Source organism: Aulonocara sp. 'chitande type north' Nkhata Bay, linkage group LG19 (genome assembly GCF_057382095.1).
Source record: "Aulonocara sp. 'chitande type north' Nkhata Bay isolate Kocher_YH1m ecotype deep benthic linkage group LG19, A_spYH_male_GT1.1, whole genome shotgun sequence".
NCBI classification, from domain to species: domain Eukaryota; kingdom Metazoa; phylum Chordata; class Actinopteri; order Cichliformes; family Cichlidae; genus Aulonocara; species Aulonocara sp. 'chitande type north' Nkhata Bay.
This window is the reverse complement of record NC_141362.1, coordinates 25,279,853-25,303,381: the sequence shown is the minus strand read 5'-3', so window position 1 is coordinate 25,303,381 and position 23,529 is coordinate 25,279,853. Positions and strand designations below refer to the sequence as shown.

At 42.8% G+C, this 23,529-nt stretch overlaps 2 protein-coding genes across 2 annotated transcripts in view; both read right to left on the bottom strand.

Moving 5' to 3' along the window:
* Positions 1–41: 41 nt before the first annotated feature.
* tslig3b (tRNA splicing ligase complex subunit 3B) lies at positions 42–3,359 on the bottom strand. Its single transcript, XM_086274567.1, has 8 exons — positions 3,199–3,359; positions 2,915–3,063; positions 2,700–2,822; positions 2,443–2,615; positions 1,777–1,857; positions 1,573–1,689; positions 1,299–1,466; positions 42–1,212 (listed from the first exon to the last, which is right to left on the bottom strand). The coding sequence occupies exons 1-8, from the start codon at positions 3,234–3,236 to the stop codon at positions 895–897; spliced, it is 1,167 nt and encodes a 388-aa protein (XP_086130693.1). The 5' UTR covers positions 3,237–3,359; the 3' UTR covers positions 42–894.
* Positions 3,360–5,189: 1,830 nt separating this feature from the next.
* The window catches only part of spred1 (sprouty related EVH1 domain containing 1), a 38,664-nt gene continuing 20,324 nt past the window's right edge, over positions 5,190–23,529 (bottom strand). Inside the window, exons 3-6 of the mRNA XM_086274449.1 lie at positions 19,985–20,153; positions 16,227–16,273; positions 10,965–11,120; positions 5,190–10,824 (exon numbers count right to left, since the gene is read on the bottom strand). Coding sequence (XP_086130575.1) covers positions 10,138–10,824; positions 10,965–11,120; positions 16,227–16,273; positions 19,985–20,153 — 1,059 coding nt within the window. The 3' untranslated portion in view covers positions 5,190–10,137. The remainder of the gene's footprint in view (positions 10,825–10,964; positions 11,121–16,226; positions 16,274–19,984; positions 20,154–23,529) is intronic.

Below are 23,529 nucleotides of genomic sequence, written 5' to 3'. Positions count from 1 at the left end.
TACCACTTCTGCTGTTTTTTAATCATTTCAATACAACATGATTGTAGAATTGAAAGAGGTTTATTAATTAAAAACAACAAGAAAAGGCTTCTCACCATTATATAAATAACTATTACAGGATCCTGGAAGGGGAAAAATAAAAACAGTCTCCTGTGCTTAAAGGGGCATACTGAAGTATCAATCAATGGAACTACAGTGTAGTTGTCCTCATTGTAATCAGGTTATTCAGATAGCAGTGGTTTCAGTCATCAGAGTCCATGCAGCATAGGGAGCTATTAATTTATAAAGGTCACATTTAAAATGCAGTCATCATTTTAAAAATCCTTCAATCCATCTGCCTCTTAATATTCCAGATGTGCAAATTTACAGTAATATGCACAAGAGGCACGACATTACATTTTGTTCTGAAGCATGGATATGGTATATGTGCTGAGCAATGTTAAAGATACAGGCTGTGTCCAACTACTGCAACACTAAATACTTAACACCTGAACGCTGCAGAATGTGTTTTTGTTTTTGTAGTATATAAAAGGATCTCAGCTGGATTTATCATTTAAAGTCACTTTGCCAGTGTTTAGAATGCAGTCTTCATTTGGAGTGTAACTGCAATATTATGGCCACAGTGTTTGTGTTTGCCACTTTTGTATGAGTGAAAACTCATGTACTGAGTGCTACTTTCACTTTAAAAACACTGATGACAATAGTGAGGGGGGGGGAACGATGAGCACAGATAAAAGCTTAAGGTTTTCCACCCAATACTGACAACCATCCATCAGCTTTTCATCCATAAAAACCAAACAAACAGTTGAGGTCATGTGAAAAACTACGTCTAGTGTCGCAAGAAAACAAAAACAACAACAAAACCCAGCAAAGGACAATGAGTGGAAGCTAATACTAGTACCGTCCTCGCTTCCCTCCATGCCCACTGTGTCCTCCGTAATCTCCGTGTCTGCCGTGTCCTCCTTGATTCCACCCACCTCCTCTCCAACCACCTCCACCCCCTCCTCTTCCTCCTCCTCCTCCCCATCCACCTCCACCACCTCGTCCTCCTTGTCCCCAGGCTCCTCCACCTCGTCCCCCACCACCACCGCCACGTCCTCCCCAGCCACCACCTCCGCCATCTTGTCTTTTCTGCCAGGGGGGCATCTCAGGAGGCGGGGCTTTGATCTCTGAGGGACGTCCTCCTCGATCTGGTACTCTTCCCATCAAGATCTGCAAAGACAGGTTAAACAGAACGTCTATGAAGAAAACGTCCAAATCGGCCCGACTATTCTGACCGTGGGAAACGTTTGCTGCACCTTGTTGACGGCACAAGCGGTCTTCTCCCTGCTCGAGCCGCTGCTGGTCTTCACCACATTGCAGAGATCTTCTCTGGCAGCCAGCAGCGCCGCTATGTCCACAAAGGACTGAGGCCTCAGAGAGTGTCTCTTAGGCTGGTAGGCTCCTGCCATGCTGTCCACCTTCACCTAAAACACAACACAACTATCTGAATGCTTCCCGCTATTCGCCAAATAACCACAAAACATTCTTCAAACAAGCAGACGTTAGTTTGAAGTGTGACTGTAAACATACCTTGGCTCTGTCTGACCACCCAAATGACTGAACAGTGACGTCGAGCCGTTTGATCAGCATCCTGCGGCGACATTCGTACTCAGACGATAGAGTTGCGTTGATGCTTTGTAATTTTTCCTGCAAGCATTAAAAAGAGACCTGTAACAACAATACAACCAGATACATACACAGTACAGTGTAGCTACTAGCCGATCATATACATACCCACTGTTCACTACCGAGTGATTTCTTCAGCACTGGGTTTCCAACAGAGGCACCAGGAAGGGTTTTAAGCAAGTTTTCAACCTGTTAAACAAACAACAACAACAAAACGATCAAAGAGAGACAGTGATGTAAAAATACAATGATTAATGTATCACACACAACAATTTCCTCCTAACTTGCTATCTCAAGTATTGACAGCTAATGAAGCAATGCAGGAAGAAAATGTGTCGATGTCTGTCTGTGCCACCTAATAATAATGAGCAGAGAGTGCTACACATTTAAATTACACAGCCAAGAGGTTTTTTTTATGTGTTACTCTGATTATTTTGGAATGGGTGGGACGGTAGTTGCCTCACAGCAAGAAGGTCCTGGGTTCGACCACACCATCTCCCCAAGGCCTTTCTATGTGGAGTTTGCATGTTCTCACTGTGTCCGAGTGGGTTCTTATCTACAGCTTATAGAATACTTTTTTTAAGATTGCATCATGCCTTGTGTTAAAGAAGGAGGAGCAGATCTTTGTTCATTTTCTTTTTTTGTTTGATCGTTTTGCAATTACCGTAAAAGAATTGCGCACACTGCTACTACTATATATACATTTTGATCAGTAAATTGAGCCTTATTCTTGCTCATCCTAACTGAAATCACGTGCAGTTTAAACAGCCTCACCTTATTTTGAAGTTGAGAGAAAACTCCTGCGGCCTCCTGTCCCTTTGGCACAGGTAGTTTCAGAGTTTCACAGATTGCTGTGAGCTCCTGGTTCACTGGACTCTGGCCTTGTTTATCAGAGACTTGCCTGCTTCTCACAATCTGGGCGGCCTGAAGCTCAGAGCTTAAAAACACTGAAAAACAGACACAAAAATCGAATCTTCCTACTTACTTACAGTTTACAGCCCACAGAGTGGATTACACAGAATGATACATACAGACAAACTTGAGATGGTCTTTTGTTTTCTGCCCAGTGCCCTTGAGAATCCCTGAAACTTCACAGGGGCAGTGCAGCTCCCTCAGCAGACCACTCATCTCCAGCTGGAGGCTGTCCATATCGTCTTGGAGGAGAAGAGCAAACAAAACAGATGTGAGCGCAAAGATTAGACACTGTTTTTTAGATCAGATTAAGGTGAGAATGGATGCTGCTCACCTGGGCCTGAGGTGATGCTCTCCTCCAGGTCACACAGGGGCTTTAACCTGGCTGACAGCCACTTGCAGAGATCCACATATTCAAGCGACTGCAGGCCTCCTTCCGCGGCTCTGAGCAGCGCCTTCTCCTCAAGCAGAGGGCCGTCATAGCTACGGACCAGCACACACCACCAAAAGTCAAACACATCCAGGAGTTAGACGGGGGTCTTGGCTGCTTTATTTTGATTGAAAACACGCCGCAGGATGTGGAAGCTAAACAGTTATGCTAGCAGTGACTTCGCTTACCCAAGCTGCTCTAACGAGTCCAAAATGTCACACTCCATCGCTGAAGCCGCGAGCTGTTTCACGCGCGTGTATCAACTAAAAACATGACAGCACAGGGGGCTTTAGCATCCATTCATTCCGTTATCGTGGATATCCGCCTCCACTGTGGTCCGACCAAGACAATGACCCGGAATGAAACGGGCGGATTTCAGAACTACGGTCCGCAACTTTGGTTCCGCCTAGGTTCCGCCAGTTTTAGCAAAACTGTAAGTAAAGCGTGTCTATTAAAACAATAAACTTTGTGCATTGATGTCGGAAAATAGATGACAAATACAAATGCTAACATCTAATCAGCCAATTATATGGCAGCAGCTCATTTAGGCATTTAGACCTATGACCAAATTTCGCATCAGAATGGAAGAGAAAGGTCAATTAAGGGACTTTGAACCCATGTCTAGAGTTTACAGGGAATGGTCCGAAAAGATTGTAGCTATAGATAAATGGCTCCAATCTTAACCTGGGGGTTGTCTTGTTTGTTTTCTTGTTCTTTCTTTTTTTTCACAAAAATTGGTTCTTTTATGTGCGTGTAACCTTTAAGTTTAGCTCGAATCTGTACTTTTGTGTGTAAAGCTCTATGTCCAGGCCCGGATGCAGGGGAAATGGACGAGACTGGTTCGACCCACCATCCAGTTCTTCCTGGTGTCGTTCTGTATGTGGGATACACGCGCGTCTCTGACTACAAACACCACCCGGGCGACGTCCTGGTGGGACTGCTGCAGGGCCCTCTCATCGCTGTGCTCACAATGAGTGCATTTCTGAGTCACTTTTATTGATGTTTATTATTAAAGCTGAGGATATTTATCCAATTATATAAGGTGAACACTTAAATCCTCTATTTTAAAGTGTAGATAAACATATGAAAGCATCTATAATGGGGCCATCAGCATCAGAACTGAACTGTCAGCCGACTGGTATGATGAAAGTGATGACGGCTGGATGCACCAAAGGAAGCAGCCAACATCATGGAGGCAGTGTGATGCTCTAGGGAATGTTCTGCTGGGAAACTTTGTCCTGACTTCCATGTGGGTGCTACCCCCCACCTAATGTTCTAGACCACTAACAACCACTTATGACAACTGCTTTTCCTGATAGTGGAAACCTTATTCTGCAGGATAATGATGAGTCCGTAATCCTATCAACATCACTGTTAATTATACTACTGCCCATCTAAGTGAGAATAATTCTTTTTAAATCTTAGCAAGTTCTAAAGATTTAAAAAAAAAAAAAAGAAAAAAAAATCAGGAATCTTTTTGAAGACAACACGATGTTAAAAGGCCCTCTATATAGACAGAAAATTCTGCCTTCATGGCTTCTGAGAAACAGCTCACATTTCTATTGCATACCATTACCGGCAGACGTTGCTGTGAATTTTGTAAGAATTTAGCACATTGGATCTCTCAGCTGTTGATAAAGTCTTTTCTGCAGCGTCCTTTGCAACCACTGGCATCGACTCAAAGTAGAACAGCTACTCCTCTGTATCGAAAAGAGCCAGTTAACGTGGTTCAGACATCTGATTAGGATGCCTCCTGGCCATGTCCCATTGGGAGGAGATCCAGGACATGCTTGAGAGATTATATCTTTCAACTTGCTTGGGAATGCTTCAGTGTCCTCCTGGAAGACTTGGGGAAGATGTCTGCAGAGAGTGAGGTCTGGACATTTCTGCTTTGACTGCTGACCCATCAACACTGCCCCAGATAAGTGACAGAAGACAGATGAATCGATGGCTAGATGGGTTTTGGGCTTGAACTAGTTCTACATTTTGTGGTCCCACCTCACAACGTATAGAACCTAAAGGATCTGTTGCTGAAGTCTTGGTTGTCAATCTTCAGAGGTCCCCACCCATTTAATGTTGCGGTTCACTAAATGTATGTCTTCTTATATTTTGTCTTTCTCTATGCAACATTGTATATATTGGCTGTGATCAAGAAATCAATCAAGCGCAGGCAAAAAGATTAAAACTCACCATTTTATTATGATAATGTTATTTGATATGTCAAATTACAAGTGTATGATGTAACATAAAAACAGTTACAAACATATGTATGCATATTTACATTATATTTATGAAAAGTAACAAGCTACATCTGTATAAAGAAAATACAACTATGACATGAGTTATTGGTACTATAAATTTTACAACAGATACTTGGTATTCTCGAACCATGATAATACCTAGACGTGTAGAAACCAATAAAACCAGAACAAGAGACGTTAAGATGGAAACTAGGATGGACGTGAGGCACTTTTTTGAGGTTGTCAGGATGTGAAAGCAGATGGCACTAAAGGGAAACCAAAAAAAAAAAAAAAAAAAAAATGCACAGGAAAAAGAAATGTGCACAAATAGAGAAAGTGAAAGAACGAAAAGTAAGAAAACAGGCAGTGTTTTACAGAATAGTTAAGAATAGTACCATTTATACTGCAAGTTTCAAAACACAAATGTCTTCCACTATTTAGAACTAATCACGTAAATGTTACATCGAGCGCTGTAAGATGAAAAAAAGCTTACGTATAGTATCATCAGTGCACCAAAGCATCGGAGAATTGAAACATAACCACTCAACTGCTGTAAAAAGTAACCGTTTTTAAAACAATACACTGAAGAGAAACAGGTTTATATAGCTTTTTTTTCATCTTTCTTAATCTACACAATGTCAAGAATGTACACTTGTATGCATTCCCAAAGATATGCACAGTTTCCAAGATTGAAAGAGGATAAAAGACTAGCAGCAAAGTGGTTAAAACTGAAGTCTTTATATAATGCAGGTCAAAAAAATATATATATATTAAAGCGGACAGACACATGTTGCATATATAATACAGTACATGACAGGAAGTTGCACTGTGCTGGTTAATGCAGAATGAGAAGTGTTATTTCAGCATTCTCTACACTTTGTATAAATGCACGTCCTACATTTTGCTTCTCAGCCAGCAAGTTTTAATCAGGTTCATCAAACCTTGGTTCAGCTTGCAATAATGCAGGGTAATCAGATTACAATGGGAGAAAAAGACAACCAACCAAACATTTGGTTACACACACACCAACGCACATGCACACCGCCAACCTACCTGGAATCTAGCACGCACACACATACAAACACACAGCCGTGGGCACAATATAGTAACACTCTCGCACCCACACACATGCACAAGTGTCCACTTCATCACACAGAGCAATCAAACATTGCAAAACTGACCGTTGTCGTTATATGCTGTTGGAGAATTAAGGTTTAACAGTCGTTCATAGCTGATTTTCTCTGTCAACACAATAAAATTAGTGATTGTATCTAGCAGCTTTATACGTATGTGTTTTTTTTTTTTTTCAATTTTATATATATATATATATATATATATATCTCAAACTTAAAAAACAAGTGGACTGCCACTACTGTACCGTGTTAGCACTATCCTTCCTTCTACCATACAAAACTAGAGAGGAACTCTATTAGAAACTCAATAGTCATTTCCATCACAAACGCCCTCTACTTTTCAATGTGAAATAATACTAAAAGGTGACCTATGTACAAATGCTGTCATTTCAAGCTACGGTATATGCTGACAGCAACGATAAATACAACTCTATCTTTAAAATTTCAAAGACAAAAAAAAGAAGAAACGAAAAAACAAAAAACTGGGATTATTATCAGTACTTAAATATAGTGTTACATATTTACAGGTGTTTGGAGTTTGGTACCAGGGGTTTGTCGTCTACCTATATATAGTATTTAAAATGTCCTGTCTAGTCACTGACTCAGTCCGCCAAGAGGTCAATGCGTTTCCCCACATTCGAAGGTTTGCATAGAAAGTAAAGGGAGCATTGGTTAGGGAGGAATCTGGAAGATAAATTGTTCTCTTGTACTACTAAGTGAGGTGTGGTTTCTCTCTTCTTTTTTTTTTTTTTTTTTTTTTTCCTTTTTTGAGTGACAGGAGGTGGGAAAACATGCATATCTGATAATAACAGCATTTGGATGTTGTACCAAATTTGCTATTTTAAAAAAAACCCCACTGAGGTGGATTACACTTTGCAGTTAGGGAGCATTTGGGTTATTGCAGCCAGATGTCCAAACTAAGCTGTTCTTGTAGTGACTTTTATTCAAAGTTCAATTTTGAATATTCTGTTGGGTCAGACTGCCAAACAGTCCATGTAGATACTGTTTCCCAAAGGGTTTTAAATTTGGACATTTGGGTGAGGAGTGCAGGATAGTGTCTTTCTTGCCAAGAGTTAGACCAGAAGATTATCATCATTCACATCTGTTTACAAAATATGAAGTGTAGTTAAGACTGAAACGGAGGCAAACATAATCCATCTCCTGAGGTTACCAATTTACAGGTCATACCATGTTTGTGCAGTGGACTACAGATGTCGACATGCTGCCCTCGTCAACCGATATTGGCCTACCAGGAAATCCAATTGGACAATATTTCTGGTCATTAATTTTGGCTATAGCCCTGTCCATATATAAAGTGATTTTCGCTTGCCACCTCTCGCTTTGCAGCGGACAGCTGCTAGCAGACTTTTCAGACACTGGTTGCATAGGAAACCTTATTTCCTGCCCCATCTTTTGTCAGTCAGCAGTATCCCTTGCCATCCCATTGGTAGTTGTTTCAAATTGTTGCTTCTAGCCATTTTGCACCGCTAACTGTTATTCCATCTGTCATCACTACAAGACTCCGAATTTCACTGACATTCCATAATCCCTGGTCTCCACGCCGCCTTTTTTTCTTCTTCTTGTGAGTATTAAAAACAAAACAAAAAAAACCCCCAATGTGATGAAGAAGATTTTTAACAGTCTTATTTAGGGTGAAGATTTCTTTGTTTCCCTGGACAAAGACGGAAATAAATAACAACAAAAAACACATTAAAATGTGGAAAAATATCATGCTGGCGTTGGCCAATTTATTTTTAAACATCCGTGCATCCATATGTAATTCATTTTTTAAAAATGCGCTTTTTGATTACTTTTTTTTTTTTTAATTTAAAGGGAAAAGGGATTCATGCAATTTAGAGATATCGGTTAGCTGCTTCCACCTGCTTTCGGTCTTCATATTAACAGAACGAGCGTCACTCTTCTCAATCTAACTTGGCAAGAAAGCCGATGAGTGCATTTCATTACTTTGTTTACTCTGAAGCCAGGGCTTCCAAAAGCAGGATGGTGGTCAGTACTGTTATGAGTCAAAGCCTGAATCACGTAGTCACTGGTGACGTTACGTAACATAAAACCACCTCTGCGTATGCAGACCTATGCACACACACACAGAACATCTCAGGGTTTAATAGCTGAGATGCTCAGCGTTCCCAAAACAATGCATTCATTCCTTCACTCGTTCGTTCATTCATTCATTCATGGAAGGAGTGGACTAACTTTCAAGGAACAATGTAATAACCACATTTGCACAACATTTGAAGGGGAAAAACAGAAAGATTCAGAGGTCAAACAAGGGAATTTAAGAGGGTGCTGCAACCAAAGCTTGGAGAGCAGTGCTTTAAAAAGAGGGTTGTTTTTTTGGTTTTGTCTCTTTTATTTTTAACCCACTAAAAAAACAAAACAAAACAAAAACAGGATTTTAACTTAATATTTGAACAGGCTAATTCCAAAATCTGGAGTTTTATCAGTCAAAGAATAGTCTAATTTAAGTGCCATGTCATTTTAACCAAGGAGCACTGTAACCCCTTACCTCACCAAAACAAAACTTGCTGGTTGAGCAACATTTTAACACTCGATTAGGAACTAATTGTAAAAATGAGCAGGAAAATAAGAAAAGAAAATAACAACAAACAAAAAACCCCACCAATTTCACTACAGCAGTAAATAACTGGACTATAACTGAGATTCACTGAAGTAAATGAAACTGTTGTGTGTTGGTTTCTATTTATATGGTTCTAAAATGCAATTTTCTTATGAGGAACTAAAAATATATGGGGGGGAGGGGGTGTTTAATGTAGTGAAGTTGTTACCATATTTTTCCCTTCTAATCGTAGAATCGATCCCTTTATTTTGGAATGCAATCAAACGATCTAAATCACCTCAGGAAGGCGAGTTAGTCATTTTAACGTCTTTTAAATGAACTGTGCAAGCTGTGCCAAGGTGGACCTTCAAAATCTATCTGTTACTCTGCTTAAAAAAAGTGATGGAAAGGAAAGAAGGAAATCAAATGGCCAGACATCCACCACAGCAACTACTCTCAAGCATTAAAATTACAATAGAACACGGTGGTTAATATACCACAAGAATTTCAGAGGATTACCTTTACTCGGGGGGAATATCATTTTATAGTGCACTTTTCTCTGTCTAATAATTACATTGTCAGCGAATGCTTAAGCCATGAAGGAAAGGCCACTGTTACCTAACTGCAAATTCACAAACAAGCAAAAACATATCCCTTTTAGCATACCCAAACAGCAAGTACGGTTTTTCCTCAGCGCAGAATAGTTTTGATTTCTTTTTCTTTTTTTGTCGTGAAGTCGTCGCTCTCTGTACAAAAGACAATTTTCCTTCATGAAGTTACACATAACTTGTACTAGAAGTCTGATATTTGTGGCCTGGCTTATGAGTGTGAATGTGAGAGAGGTGTGTGTTTGCATGTGCAGATGTGTAGTAACATCTCCAAGTCTATTAATCGTGACTTCTCCTCCTCCTCTTCTTCTCCTCAGCTTAAGCTCCTGAGCTTAGCTTGATGCTCAGAGCCCCCCTACCCCCCACAAAGCATATGGTTTTGTCCTCCGCTGCTGCTTGTCGGCGACAAACACAAACTGAAATCTCCAAAAGCCCTCAAAGTGGGGATCAACAACATATCACCCCGTCTGAGAGGGGAATGAAAAAAGGATGCCAGCTTATAATTTTCCGCTTTTATCCACTTCCTTTGTTTGCTAGCTTTGATGGCGTCCCAGTGTCCGGTGTCGGGTCACCCCGCGGCCTTGTGCTTGCCCCCACAGCAGCGGCAGGCCTCGCCACAGTGGTGGCACGCGCGCAGAGGCAGGTAGCAGCACATGCAGGGTGCGATAAACGAGAGCGCCACCAGGGCCAACCAGCGCAGACAGAACTGCTCGTCAGAAGTGTCACATGAACAGGGGTCTGAGAAGTCACCCTCTGAGTCAGACATGCAGTGATACAGCATGCTCTCGGCGCATAGCATACAGCTGACTTTGTAGATGCACTGTTTAATTGGGTCGGGGGCATCCTGGCACTGCCCCCGCCAGTTGTCTTCGTGGTTGAACATCTCCCGACAGTAGATGCACCGTGAACGCTCGCCGTCCTCTCGCCGCCGTCTGCTCTTTTTGGACTTCATGAGGGGCGACGGCTGAGTCTTGATGGCCGTGTCCTTGCCCAGCCCAAGCCCTATACCTGTTCCTATACCCATTCCGGGGCCTGAGTGGGAGTCTCCACCGGGGCCATCGGGGAAGAGGTACTCGCACTTCTTACTGTCCAGTTTGTGAAATGCAGTGGGGAAATCCAGGTCCTCACGGTCAGGTTCAGGTTTCCACATGACAGGGTGACGGTAGTCCTCGTAGCCACGGATGAGCACGTCTTTGCGTGGGTTGATGCGGACGATCTCTTCTTCATCCATGCGAAAACTGACACGGCGAGTTGACTTAAAGAAGAAAATCAAAAGAGGAATAAGTCAGATTGCTAGAAAGACTAGAAATCAACACTTTGTGGAAAATACTACATAAAAAGTACCTTAATTTAAAGAATTATATATTGATATAAGCCAGTAAGGGAAAGGCAAACCTGTGGAGGCAGGTAGCGCCTGTTGCTGGAGGGGAACTCGTCAAAGGGCTGGGCGCGAACGTAGCAGCCCCTGAATGGCTCGGTGGAGACGACATTGTTCAGAGGAGAGAAGGGCTCTTTCATCGGGGTACAGATGGAAGGAGGCTCATCACACACCTACAGGTATACAGAATCAGGTAAGTATGCGAAACAGGATGAAACTTAAAACATGTTCAAATTTCTTCCTTAGTAACACGTCACAAAGAAAATCTAGTGAATTAACACTCTGATGATGCAATAACAACTTTTGTAATTATTTTTAGTCACTCTGCTTACCAAAAAAATCTGCAAATTATCAATTTTTTTTTGTTAATCCCCCCTGAAAAAAGCCATTCTCACTTTTCACGATACTGCTTCACTGTTAAAAGCTCTAATGGTCAATCAGTTCAGTTTTCATGATTACAACAGCTTTGACTCAGTGTGTGTAGGCTGTCGTGTGTGTGTGTGTGTGTGTGTGTGTGTGTGTGTGTGTGTGTGTGTGTGTGTGTGTGTGTGTGTGTGTGTGTGTGTGTGTGTGTGTGTTCCACTTTAACCACCAGGGGGCATCCTGCACCCACGCTTGTCCAAATGACTGAGCTGTGTAGATGACTCAAGACCCTTCTGTTAAGAACTCAGAGTTCCCATCAGCCTTGCATGTGTTCCCACAAACATTTTAGCTGATGCAAAAATCTACAAACACTGGCCTAAAAAGGCTCTTGACAATGCCGAAAAAAAGAGAGATGTTGGAAACCATGCGCTGCAACGTGAAAGCGAACAATTAATTCCTTCCAACAATTACAAGAAGAAAGCTCACTGTTGACATCAATCGGCCTATAAATAACATCTTGTGAATGACACAGAGGACATCAAATGCAGGAAAAATATTTTTACACATCTACAGAAATTATATTTAAAAAAGGAGCCTCCAACAGCAATAGCCTCATACTTTAAGTACTCATGGCAACAAAAATCAAAAGCAGCAGTGATTTTCATGATTCATGCATGCAGAGGTGATGAGAGTTGGGGGAGGATAGTTATTATGTTAAGAGCCTTGTGATATTTTGTGGAGCTTGATTTCAGTGCAACTATGTTCACAACTTCCAGCTTATTCAAACGTTCACGCGAGATACGGGAAAATAAGCAGAACTGTGTACCGGTCGCCCTCAAAACGAGGCTAAACTTCACATTCACGGACGTGCCTGCCTATTTCTAAACGCTCCTGTGATGTCTCAAAGTGACCCCGCTAAACTGAAGGTTCTTTCTCTCTGCGTGTCGCAACCGAAAATACACAAACACAGATGGATGCATGCCGAGGCGTCTTCGAGTTCGATCGGACCGTATTCGAGCCTCGTATGCACTGGCTAGCTGACCCTCTTTTCCCCCCCCACACACATCTCGACCTCATCAAAGCAGGGTTAGTCCTCCTCTCTTCTCCTTCTCCCACCTTCTCTCCCTCTCTCTTTTCTGTGTGTGGAGGTGGTGCTGGCTGTAGTTAGTCAGTGCCGTGTGTAAAGTAGCCCACGCCAGTGCTTTAACGCACAGCGGAAATCTGGTTTGCTCCCAGCTGCTGCTACAGTAATTACTGTCCTGTGGTTGCTAAGAGATGCTTCCTTTGACCCCCCCCCCCCCCCCTTTCCTCCACTAGCCCCCTACCCCACCCACCCCACAGACTGCTAACACATGGTCTGTGTGCGTGTGTGTGACTTTGTTCCTTCATTGCCTCCAAACATACCAAGTGGTGCAACACACATCGACAGCGTCTGCAGGGGAATGTGAGGAACAGGAGACATTGGAGGCAGAGGGAAGAGAAAGAACAGAGCAGGAAAAAATGAGATTGTGTTGTATTTGTGTGTGCGCGTCTGAGAGAGCTAGAGCGAGAGAGGGGGGGGGGAGAGGGAGCGAGAGGCCAAAGAGTCTGCCGAGGGAATGTCATAAACCAGCTCCAGCTGGAGAAATGCAGCAGAGAACTTAAAAAGCCAGATGACAGCTGTATGTGTATGTGAGAGAAAGAGAGAAAGGAGCGAGGGGCGGCGGGGCAAATGGGAAACAGACTTGGGCTTCCTTTTAAAGTGCTAGCCCAAGCCCCCACTATTCAAAGGCATGCGTGGGGGCCAATCTGGAGCTGATCTGACCCTAGAGATGTGGCTGTTTGAGGGAGGAGACGAGAAGGGGGAGGAATGCAGAGAGGGCGTTGTAGGTGGTGCGGAGCCACGGGCAACCTGGCTCCACACCAACATCAGGGATCCATGCACTTCCGCCCTCAAAGGCACAGGGGTTGAGGACAGGGAAGGCTGGCCCACATACTAAAAGCTTACGACACACACTTCAACAAAGCAAAGGAACGTTTTGTGTGCGTGCCTGGATATTTGAATGCAAACATGAATACATGCTTTACTTCTCTATGAGCTTGTTTCTCACAGGCTAGAAAGAAGCCTGATGGGTGCTCATCTCTGGGTCCTGCCAGCTTAAAATAAAAAAATGTAACATTTTAAAAAAGCCCACTCCTGATGTGTCCTAAAGGAGTGGTTGGCTGTTTTCGGAAGTGAGTCTTTATTTGTAAGAATGAGGTGAGATGTATGTAACCAACTTCTGGCCTGCTGAGTTACATCAATCTACAAATACATTTTTGTAGATTTTTGTCAAATTCACAGCAAAAGAGAATAAAAGGCATATTTCATAAAATGTCAAATGGCTACTTTAAATTACTTTTCTTCACAGCTTAGAGATGTCTCATAGAAAACGACATCATCGGTCAGAATGAGGCTGTGAAACTCACTGGCCAACAAAACCCATGTGTACAAAACAGATAAGAGAAAACTTCCTGTCAGTTCTAAATTAGATGTGGATGTTTTCCTGTGGTATTCGAGAAAAGAAAAAAAACAAAAGAACAAAAAACCCTCACATACATATTTTACTTAGTACTAGCGGAAGGACTGTAGCAGTACAGCATAATTCCTGGCAGTGGGTCATCACAGCTGAGTAGGGTGTTGTGCAACCACTTTTCTCTATGGGTGAAATATGTTGCATGTTCAGTGTGTGTGTGTGTGTGTGTGTTTTTTGAGTGAGAGGAAGAATGTGGTAAGCTTGTGAAGGGCATACATGTGGGTGCTCAGCCTCAGTGGGCAGGATGTGGGTGGAGAAGACCATCTTCAGCGCACGAACACTGACAGTTCACGCGTGTGTGCGTGCACATACACGACGCACACAAATCTTTGTAACAATGCAAGGCTAGGATGAATTCCAGCAAATTTTGATACCCGTCGATTTTTAGAGCCATTTAATCAAGGAACAAAAACAAGGCTTCATGGTACCGGTAACCTCTGGCATCTGTTTTTGGCACAAGGTCACAGCAAATCCATAGAGAGCTGCTACTGCTTCTAAAAAGACCTACCACTAATAAAAACTACACGTGTGGTCAACCAGGGGTGGGACAACATTTTGAAATCTTGATGCATCATCACACCGCTTCCTCTTGTGATACAATTATTAACATTCTGGTGCCAAATATTAGCAGAAAGTGCACACGCTCCAAATACAGCAACTAATCTGACTTACTAGAGTGATTATTTCATGACTCTGTGTGAAGTGAATGAAATTACTATCCATTTCCCACCTCTAGTGGTCATAACAATTTCTTTCTTTCTTTTATGCTTTTTTTGCATTTTGCCTTTTACACACCCACACATGGCAGATGGAGGGAGCCACAGAAAGGTTGGGAGGGGGTGACATGCAGCAAAGCTTCTGTACTTTTTTTTTTTTTTTGAAAGTCATCATTTATCTGCACAGACACTGACGTGACTTCGTGATGGAGCTTGGAGCCACACAGCTCGGCTAACACTTTGCTGTGTGGTGGTATTTGCTGCTTCTCTGGCCGCAGCCTCTGGTTCACTTCTCTTTTTCTGTAGCCCAGGTCTCTGACCGCAACATTCGGATGCCAAATCACCATGGTGACACCCTCGGTGGCTTGCTGAACACCCCCTTTCTACCCCTCTCTGGCTGCACCCCTTACCCCTCCTTCCCCCCCGCTGCCTAGCAACAGCGGTGCCATTGGATTTCCTGTATGTTCAGGCTGATTCCTTAAAGAGGAACTTTGCCACAAGAACTGGAACACCACTTTCTTCTCCATCACTGCTCTTCTAGTCTGCATCATGCAGATGGGCAAGTACAGAGCAGATCAGAGGTAAGTATAAGCCTCTGGGAGGTTCATAGCTAAAAATTTAATTCACATGAGGTCCAGCATGAAGTCAACAAGAGACCACAAACGTGGTTCTGTCTATTCCATATACAGTGTGCAGAGTGGAGGAAATGATCAGAGGTGAATCAACACACCTCAGTGTTGCACAACAGTTAATCATTATTATGTGTAGGGTTTCTTTACAGCACTGGCGCATTGGATTGCTTAACAGTGTCAGAGGCTTCTATACTGTCACTAAATGTGTCCTACAAGAGCTGCCCTTCCTACTAATGTGCCTTTATCAAATTTGCAATCAGAAGCAGAACAGGTGGGTGGCTGGCTTTCCTGTAAAAGGACAGATATCTAAAACAAATTACCAAGGGTGTGTTGCCTTGAACTATACACCTGCTGCCTTTCTCTGCTAAAGAGAACGTGACATTCTTAAACACACATGGTGACAGTCAACCGCTGTGCAAAGGCACTGAGTGTTGTTGTTGGTACAATACATGGTGCATGCAGTTATTGTGTACAGGTTTAGTTGGTCCCAAATTTAGTTAGCTAAAGTCAGAGTCCTATCTTCACGCAAAGGAAGAATAAAGAGTCTTACGAGATGCGACCCTGACGTCAGCATCATGGAGAGATTAGCTTAAACAGGCTAAACGCGAGTTCACAACTATCTACTGAGCACCTTAAAGTACCTTGTTTTTTCAGCTAAGACAACATCAACATCCTAAAGCCTTATTTGACTAGTAAAGATGAATGCTCCAGGTGATAATATATCATCTTCAATCTCGACAAGACTGACAGCTGCAGAGTTAGAGTACACCACATTTGCTGGCCAACACCCAGCTTCACCTCAGGGTCTGGCTGACACTGGTTAAACATCTGTAAATCTCTAAGAACAACTGTGAGACAACAAAGGCAGGTGTCAGCACCTGGCTGGGACAGATCAGACCCCAACCAAACATGTGGATCATGTCATTTCAGAGTCGGTGACAAAGCAGAGAGAACTTCACTCTTTTCAGTCATAGCAACACAGGTTTTCTTTACTAAACCTTAATGTCACTCACCGGTAGTCCATCCTCTGGATTATCGCCCTCCCCAAACGGTCGACAACCTGAAAGAGAGAAAGGTACGAGAACTCAACAACAGCTCAAAGAGGCAAAGTATACAACACAAAACTCTCATAGCTAAATTTGATTGACAAAAGCAAGGGAAGACTAGAGGGTAAAAATTCAAAGAACCCAGGCGACAACCTGCGTCAGTCTGAATCTTTCAGCAACTTCCTTCTACCAACAAAATATTTCTATTTGTTTGTTTGTTTCTCAAACTGTTCCCCCCTAAGCATGGTTTAAAGTTACCACGCTGACTCTTGTCGGGCCGGAATAGTTCAAGACTTCTGCTTTCTTCTGCCTGTGGCCTAATGGGGAAATGAAAGCTGCTTTGTGTTAGTGGGGTTCACAGAAGTTAATAAAATAAGCATGCAGAGAATAATGTAACCGTGACCTCGGCTAAAAACCCACGTGCCATTTTCGCACCCCAAACACCTCAGTTACCAAGGTGCAGGAAAGAGCTAACGTTTTTCATCACTGCACACATTACACAATCTACAGGAGAAGTCAATCTTAAGAGAGACACGTACACTACTTATATTTTCATAGTGTTTTGCTGAACACTATTGTCACAAACATCACTTTTAAAAAGAAAACATTTTAATGGTGCTTATGTCAACAATGTGAAATAACTTGTTTAATGTATGCAGTCTGAATATTTTTTTTAAAGCTTGGTGAAGGTGTAATTGAATAAAGTCTGCCAATTTCCCTGCACGTAGTCCAGTGAAGTCTTGAGGTTTGTCAGATCACAACAAGCAGAATGCAACACCACCGTTTTGTGACATAAGATAAAAACTTTTCTTGGAATAAACCTACATTTTTAGTATGTGTAATATATGGCTGTTAATGTAACCAAATCCAAGAAAAATAACCAAAAATAAAGCATTACACAACTAAAAGATGCCACCAGTTAACCACTCATTCGTGCAGGTGTGTGTTGCTTTACAGACAGCAGACATTTACTCTTACAGAACAATAATTGAAGTAAATCTGAGTTAATATGTGCATAACATTGTATAAAGAACTGTTAAATCACATTTAAAGTTAATAATTTGATAATATTCACCAGGTAATATCATCAGAAGTATAAAATCTAAAAGCTGAGTTCAGAACGATGAGTTATACCTATGCACTTCCAAGCATATGGTCAGAATTAACATAAAATGCAGCCATTTACTAAAAAATATCAGTGCACAGGTACAGCCAATCAAATTATTGTGGTTTCAGTCAGCTTAAATTAACACATAAAAACCACTGATGAAAGCACCAGCTTATACATTGAAAAAAATAAATTAAAAAAAAGAATCAATGTTTAAGGACATTTCAGTTTGGCAATGCTGTAGAAAGCAAGAACAAAACTATCTGAATGTGGGGAGGGGGGGGTGGTGAATATATTTGCACCCAAGGGGGAAAAATAGGTTCTTTTTCAACTTTGGTTCACTTATTTAGGCTGAGGCTGAGGCTTTATTTAAAGCACTGAGGCATCAATCTTCCTGTCTGCATTCAGAGAGAGAATGCAGAAAAACACAGTAATGTGATCTCTGTCACAGAGAGGACAGAAGAATTCACTGAGCTTGTGTTAGACACAGTCTGTCCATCAGTCTGTCTGTCTGTCGCTGAGTCACATGGAGAAAGGTGTGTGTGTGTGTGTGTATGCATTTCTCCACTACTGAGAGAAAGAGGCCTCCTGCAGCCCAACTCTGGCAGCGCTGGGCCACAAAGCTGCCTGAGCCATGTGCCTGACGTTGCCATGGCAACAGAGGACTGCAAGACTGATACACACGTGTGCGTGCACGCAGATACGCGTGCGCACACACACACGCACACACACACACACACACGCACACACACACACACCCTTCCTGCCTCTTCTCTCCCCCACACACATTCACGCAGCAGTCCAGCAGCAGAACGATGCAACTGGAATACAGAAGAACTGAGGAGAGGCATTACACAACACTGGCAGAATACAGAAGATGCCAGGAGAGAGAGGAGAACGGAGGGAGGAGAGGACAGCAGGGGTGGGAGGGGGGAGAGAGAGAGAGAAAGGCAAGGGAATGAAACCCCACCATCACCTGCTGTAGCTGACATTCACAGGAAGAAGCCGAAGCATTTATTAGCACACCAAGACTATACAGTCTCTGAATGAGAATCTTCACAATCACCCGGGCCCTGCTACATGAGATATCCATGCCTCTTTGCCATCTGATTATGTGAACAGTACTGAAACGGCCTCAAATCATGAATATCAGATATGTTACTGATATTTTGTTGTCAAACTGTGACAAAAGACCATAACAGCTTCCCAGCTCACATCTTCAAATGCCAACACCCCATTCAAAACAAAACCCCTCAGGTTTCCACACATCATTTTAGCGTACCAAAATAGAAGACATTTAAGAAACTGGGAGCGAATTTTGGTTTGTTTAAAAGAGACACTAATCATCCTAGAAGATGACCCTGTGATAATGAAGTACGCTATTATTGCCGGTTCGTTATCTTCATGTGAAATTTACAGGAAAAGCAGCTTGCAAAGCAAGTTCTACATGACTACCTTTTACCTAGATGGTGTGGACTTGTGCCCAGGAAGTTCAAATCTCAGATAAACGGCTGTGGGCAAGAAGCAACTGATGCTCAGTGGCGATAAACCTTTACAAATGTTCCGCTGTACCTCCTCTATGCTCCCCATGATTCCTGGGTCTAGAGTGTAAAGGATATTACAGCTCCTCAGCCAGCCAGCCAGCCGGTCGACCAGCATCTTGTATAACACAGGGCTGGATAGCAGATTGCTGAGTTGGCAATTCTCCTACTAATTGGATGACTTTGCAACCTCTGGCACTGTGCTGAAAAATAATGCTTATTAGGACCTAAACCTGCCCACTCAGTTCCACGCATAAAGTAAATACCTATCTTAGCTTTAAAATATATAAATGCCACATTCAGTCCAAATACAAAATTTTGTTAGACTAGTCTAGCCAGTCCTCAAACTATCTTGCCAAGACAGAGAAGGACAAAAGCCCAGTCTGGTCAAGTTTCTTCTGAGTGAAGCTCAGCCCATATCTCAGGTTGCGATCCATTCTATGAGTTTCTTGTCTTTCCCACCAACCCTCTCCTGCCCTCTATCACCCACTGTCTGAGCAAAGCATTGCATTGCCAGTCTCTACGGATGTGGCAAGCTTATCTGGGCAGCTGGGCTTGATAAGAGAACACAGGAGGGTTCAAGCTTGGGTGAGAGAGCAGGTAGCATTGGCGGAGGAGTCATCAAAGGTAATCAACGGCACACATCTCTTCTAGAACAGATGCTAGGTCAGCCTTTACAAGCCAAGATAAACAAGCAGGAATGCAGGCTGTGAATGCACACCAGTAGAATACACACCACATTCATGTGCATACATCCATCTACATCCAACTTTTACATGTACTGAATGGTTGCTAAGACACACAGTGCAAACTCTAGGTGGGAATTCTAAACAAATGTGATGTTTTGTCGATCGAGTAAGAGTTTGAAAGGTGGTGAGGGTAGTAGAGGGGAAAAAATCTGTGGGCTGCCTTGATTTCTTGATATGGAAACAATAGCCAATGCTGGCTGATGGACTGTTAAGTTAAGGTGCATTCTGTTGGCTTTCTATTGGCTTTGTTATCTGGTTTGACCTGTTCTAAACTAGCAAAAAGAAAACAAACACACACACGCATGCAGACAAAAAGGCAAAACACACCCTGGTTAATGTCCTCAATGGCCCTCCGTATTCCCCGGTCAAAAGCACGAGCATCAGCAGGGCTCTGAAAGGTCAGTCCAAACTTCTTGTCGTTGATCCTCCAGTGGTGGAAGATGGGGTTGACCTTGTTGTATACTAGGTCTTTCTGCAGCACACACTCCAGTACCACCTGAAAAGAAACAAACAGAAGAGTTTGAAAGTGAACCAAGGCATGCTGGTGCTCTTTGAGATGTTTTAATATAGCTGGATACAGAATTTGACCTGTGTGGTTTAATCCAACCCCATAAGCTGTTGTAATGTGTCAAATTCAATTATTCCAACACAACAGGAATATAACGAAAAGACATAGAAGATTTCTGCCATTTGAACTACACATATGGGCAGTTCCAGAGCTTCTAAAATCAAAAATAGAAGAAAAAAAGAAAATCCCCCCAAATCCAATACTCAACATACTTCTTAGATAATTTGTAAAACACATTCTAAATAGTGGGGTTTAAAGTTAAACTTGAAGAGCAGTGGTGGCCTGAGAGTTGGAGTGTGTGGAGGTGTTTTGGAGCCAGGGAGCCCAAGTGTATGGCAGAGAGAGGCTGCGTTTCCAAAGCCTATTATTAATCAGGGCTACTGGGCCGCCTCCCGGTCTTCCTCTAGGCAGATTAAATGAAATGAGAGACGGCCATTAAAGTCTTTGAGGTTTTTACTGACGCGCACGAGAGGTGGCTTAATGGGGTGTGAATGTGTGACTGTGCGCACCGCGATCTGCGTGAGAGCATGCGTGAGCGCAGGAGCTGGTGCGATGAAAAGCTCAACGACCCAAGTGCTACGCTGTGCATCTTTGCGGTTCAAATGTCTTGTCGGAGGATAACGGTCACAAACAAAGTACTCGATTGCTGAAAGCAGATGGCACCGTTCCCCGTGGATCTGGACAACAGTCAACATGCACACTTCAAGAGGCTAATACGTGGCAGCTGTACAAGAGGTTGATGATATGTGTGTATGTGTGTCAGAGGGGGGGTGCTCAGGTCTGAATTTCATTCTGTCTGTGTGAGTCGCTTTGCAAGTGTGCTGCACATAATTCAAGCGTCTGTCTCCATATCATTGTTTCATACATGTCTCTAACAAGAAAAGGAGGCAGCGAGGGTTAAGCCTGCGTGACTACCCTAGAGCTACTGGATGAGTGCACAGAAGAAGGGAAGGATGGATGTGAGAGGCTGCTGGGGTGACAAGGACAGGGGAAGGGAGGAGGGGTCCGCTGTGCCTCTGGGGGCGATTGTGGAGGCGAGACTGAATGGAGCCGGAGCAGGTAAGGTGAGCGCACAGCAAGGCCGACTGAGGAGGAAGTATCACAGTTGCATGGAAGGTTGATACTTAACACCGCATTCCATATTGTGCTTAGAGAAAAGAGAGGAGGAGGAGCCTTGCTGACAGAAAAAGAGACAGAAAGGGAACAGAGGCAAGTGATGTTAATGGAGGAGAGTGTCAGAGAGAGAGAGAGACAGACAGAGAGCAGTCAAGACAGTGTGTAAGAGAAGAAAAGAGGAACAGATGGAGACTATGCTCACATGAATGCAAGAAATCAGGCTTCTTTCAGAATGATGATTCCAACCTTGCTATTATTTTAAGACAAAAATTGTAAAGAATAATGCAACAGGGTGCATTGATTCATAGTGAAATAACCCAGCACACCCTCACCCCCTCCAAGACTTAAAGCTATAAATGTTACTGGTAAGTCAAAACAAACAAACAGTGTTAACAATTATTTAAATAACAAACAAACAAACAAACAAACAAACAAACAAACAAAACAAAAAAACAGTCAAATAGGGCCTTGCCTCCAAGGCAATGCCATTTAGAGTAAGCCTGGAATGCACGGCTGTACCAATCTGCAGGGAGTTGCAAACTATGAATGACAGGAAGCAAGGTGGAGTGAAAGAGCTTAACTGGATATTTGTCATAATCCGAGAGCCAGCATGGTAAGTAATCATCAACCAATTAGAGCTGTAGTTTTAAGAGAGTCACCGAATAGCAGCGAGAACGAGAAAGAGAGACGGAGGGGAGGTGGGGGGCCAAGGAGGAGAGTGATTGGTAGCTATATGGAGAGCCAGCTGAGTCATCACCAGTACACTCTGTGCCGCATCACTGCGCTTATAGACAGATCCCCCTCCACCTCTCCTCTTCCGTCTCCCATCTATCTGGCTCCACCTCCATTTCCTGCTCTTTGACTACATTCGGCTTCCCGAATTCCTCTAAATCCCACCCCCCACATCTCCAGTCACCTCAGGAAAAAAAAACCAAAAAAAAAAAACCTTGTCTTTTTTATTTCAAAATAGCTGCATTTATGATTCATTTTCCTCACAGGTTTCTATCAGGGATCGGTGATGTCACTGCCTTTTTTCCCTTTGTGTCTATTTCTGGTTGGATTAAAACACCCAAATTGTATCCTTCAAAAAAAAAAAAAAAAAAGTCTAAATAAAAATACATCTAAAACCTTGCAGACCACTGTCCTATTTTGTATGTTAGACATAACCCAAACCAAGGAGCCTTAGTGATATTCATCACTAAGTCTAAACGTCACTCATACAACATAATTACACAGTTCATATTCTTATGTCCTTTTTTTGGGGGGGGGGGGGGGGCACTGTTTTCTTCTTGGACGCTGCTTCTGATGCCCTCACACTGCCGGTGGCAAAGTGGTTGATGCCAACACCCTGGCACTGGGTGGTATCCTGACAGACCTACATATGTCTGGGTGTTTGTTGTGGTGGCTGGGGATTCTGGTGGTGATAGGGGTGTTTTACCACATCCCAGAACAGTTGTCGGGGTCTCTGAACCATGTCTATACCCTGTCTGAGCAATGCCGTTCCCATCACACCCTTTTTCTGTGCCACACACATCCTGGGTTACCAACGCACAAAACACAAGGACTGTAAATACGAAACATACATAAAATGTGTTCAGTGAAAGAAAAAAAAAAAGAAAGAAAAAAAAAGGTCATTTAGGCACAGTGCTGTAAGAAGGCTCTAATAACCATCTGCCAGAAAGCACCAGATTCTGTGCATCATGGTGGCCGCCTTTTGTCATCTGGCATTTGACAGACAAATAGATTTACACTCCCGATTACCACAGACCAAGGATTATCCCAGTGCATCTACTGGGTCTGTTTTACATCTACAGCACAGAATGAGTCTCAGGAGCTTTACAGCAACTACTCCATAAGCCAAACAGATTAAAGCCACAACACAGCACTTGATATTAGGGCCTCATTGTTACTTTCATTACGAAGAAGCCGACAATACCAACTAAAAATAAAATAACTAAATAATAACAACAAAGGTCGATCAAATGGACCAATACGGCAAGGCCATGATGATCCACTTGGTAACGCAAATCCGTTGGGTATTTTTGCTGGCCTTCAGACAACAATTCTGACGGCTAAAGAACCAAACGGGTCAGGTAAAAAAAATAAAAAAATAAAAAAAAGAAGAAGAATCTGACAATACATGTAGAATGCAGGTCTAGCGATTTCCTGTGAACATCTTAGGCAATGC